Consider the following 3219-nt stretch of genomic DNA (forward strand, 5'->3'; position numbering starts at 1 on the left):
ACACACACACGAGCAGTGCTTCCGTCTTAGTTACAGAAACCACTAACACACACATACAAGGAGCTATATTAGTGAAGACATCTCATAGACTTCCACTTTTCTATTATATTAATGATATTTATCTCTTGGACACATGAACCGACACTCACAGAGACCATTAGATTTAAAGACTAGCATCATCTGGACCATCTACAATCTCTTTAATCTAGTGATGACAGTCGTTTTCACAGGTGTAGCCACACACACACACACACACACACACACACACACACACACACACACAAACACAAACACAGAGACACTCTCATACACACACACACAAACACAGAGACACTCTCAGACACACACACACACACACAAAAGAAAACACAAAAACACAAACACAGAGACACTCTCATACACACACACACACACACACTCACCATCACGCACACACACACACACACACACACACACACACGCACACACACAAACAAACAAACAAACAAACAAACACAAACACAGAGACACTCTCATACACACACACACACTCACCATCACACAGACAAAAACACAAACACAGAGACATTCTCATATACACACACACACACACACCATCACACACACAAAAACACAAACACAGAGACACTCTCATACACACACACACACTCACCATCACACACACACAAAAACACAAACACAGAGACACTCTCATACACACACACACACACAAACACAAACACACACACACAAAAACACAAACACAGAGACACTCTCATACACACACACACTCACCATCACACACACACAAAAACACAAACACAGAAACACTGTCAGACACACACACACACACACAGACACACACACTCACCATCACACACACACACACACACACACAAACACAGAGACACTGTCAGACACACACACACACACACACACAAAAACACAGAGACACTCTCAGACACACAATCACCAACACGCACTCAGCCAACTCTCAGCCACACACACACACACACACACACACACACACACACACACACACACGCACACACACACACACAGAGAGAGCTGTACCTGTATCTGTGAGTGAATAAGCAGAGGCGTTTTAAACTCATGCTGATGGACTCGCGAGTGACCGGCAGAAACACTTACAGGGAGCAGACTGGCTTCTTCATGTCCTCCTCATCTGACTCTCAAAACAGGAAGAGCACGCCTACACACACACACACACACACACACACAGAGAGAGAGAGAGAAAGGGACAGAGAGTTGATGTCATCCCCAGTCTTCATACCGATACTGTCAGAGGGAAATCCCACAGGACACACCCTCCAGAAACACATCAGACAGCACAACAGCCAACGGGAGAAAGGAAACTGGTCGTGCCGCTGTGTTTCAGACTAAACTAAACGTGTTGCTTTACTTCAGAATACACTAAACTAAACTAAACTGAATTAAAATGAGCTATGCTGCTTTATTGCAGACGGCATTACACTAAATAAAGTGAAAATAAACGGGCTGCCAACATTCAACTAAACTAATTGTGTTGCTTTTCCGCAGAAGGCATTAAACTAAACTAAACTTATATTTTATTAAACTAAACTAAACTTATATTTTATTAAACTAAACTAAACTTATATTTTATTAAACTAAACTAAACTAAACTTATCTAAACTTAATTAACTACATTTTACTAAACTAAATTGTGCTGCTTCACCACAGAGGTCATTAAAGGTAACACTTTATTTTACAGTGTCTTTGTTACATGTACTTACCATAGTAATAACAGTAAATTATGCATAATTACATGTAACTAACCCTCAACCAAACCCTAATCCTATAGTAAGTACATGTAGTTACTTAATATTTCTCAGTACTTAAATATATAATTACACTGTAACAATGACACCTTAAAATACACTGTAACCGGCATTAAACTAAAATAAACGTATCTAAACTAAACTACACTGGTTGTGCCATTTTATTCCAGACGATATGTAACTAAAGTAAATAAGACTAAGATAAATGGGAAACACTTTACAATAAGGTTCGTTAGTTAACATGAACTAATACTGAACTGCACGTATACAGCATTTATTAATATTTGTTCATGTTAATTTCAACATTTACTAATACTTTATTAAAATCTTGTGCACTGTGAACTAACATGAACTAACAATGAACAGCTGTATTTCTATTAACTAACGTTACAAAGATGAACAGATACAGTAGTTGCTCATGGTTAGTTAATGTTAGTTAATACATTAACTAATGAACCTTATTGTAAAGTGTTACCGATAAATGTGCTTGCTTTACTGCAACAAACTAAACTAAACTAGTTAAGCCATTTTATTGCACAGGGTATTTAACAAAAATAAACTAATATAATTGTGTTACTTTAACGCATTAAACTAAACTACACTCATTGTGCCATTTGTGACCACAAAACCAGTCACATGGGTCACTTTTTTTAATTGAGATGTATATATCATATGAAAGTTGAATAAATAATCTTTCCATTGATGTGTGGTTTGTTATAATAAGACAATATTTGGTCGAGACACAACTATTGAAAATCTGGAATCTGAGGAGCAAAAAAAATGTAAACATTGAGAAAATCTCCTTTAAAGTTGTGCATTTATGTTCACGATTGTGCTGCATTCACTCACAAAAATACATGTTTTATATATTTACGGTAGGACATTTACTAAATATCTTCATGGAACATGATCTTAATATCCTCATGATTTTTGGCATAAAAGAAAAATGGATAATTTTGACCCGTACAATGTATAGTTGCTATTGCCACAGATATACCCGTGCGACTCCAGACTGGGTTTGTGCTCCACATTTTACAGTTTTGTCACATTACACTGAAATCAAAGAGCTTTTAAAATGATCCACGTTGAACTGAAAGTGTTTAAAGGAAACAAAAAGCGTCTGTGGGCCGATCACAGACAACAACACACAGATAAAAAGGGAAGAAAATCAAGAGAGAAAAAACAGCATGTGTGTGAATGATGAAACCCAACGTGTGTGTGTGTGTGTGTGTGTGTGTGATGAGAGTGAAAAAGAGTGAAATGATGAGACAGTAAAAGGAGAGAGCACTTACTAAAGTTCAGCTGTTCGTCCTCCGGCGATCGGATCAAATGAAACGCAACGACGAAACAGTTCCTTTTTGCCCGAGTGAGAAAGAGAAAGAGGAAGTGCTCTTTATTAAGTGTGAGACCTCAGCTCGTG

General features: G+C 37.6%; 1 protein-coding gene across 6 annotated transcripts in view; it reads right to left on the reverse strand.

Moving 5' to 3' along the window:
- LOC306997415 (T-lymphocyte activation antigen CD80-like) overlaps positions 1-3219 on the reverse strand; it is a 16725-nt gene extending 13506 nt beyond the window's left edge. For 4 of the 6 annotated variants that reach the window (XM_079610716.1, XM_079610715.1, XM_079610718.1 and 1 more), the window contains exons 1-2: positions 3092-3165; positions 1054-1192 (exon numbers count right to left, since the gene is read on the reverse strand). In XM_079610716.1, coding sequence (XP_079466842.1) covers positions 1054-1094 — 41 coding nt within the window. In that variant the 5' untranslated portion in view covers positions 1095-1192; positions 3092-3165. Of the gene's footprint in view, positions 1-1053; positions 1193-3091 lie in introns of all 6 variants that reach the window. The other 2 variants (XM_079610720.1, XM_079610717.1) reach the window with 1 other exon arrangement.

The sequence above is a fragment of the Phoxinus phoxinus genome (assembly GCF_949152265.1).
Source record: "Phoxinus phoxinus genome assembly, chromosome: 4".
NCBI lineage: Eukaryota > Metazoa > Chordata > Actinopteri > Cypriniformes > Leuciscidae > Phoxinus > Phoxinus phoxinus.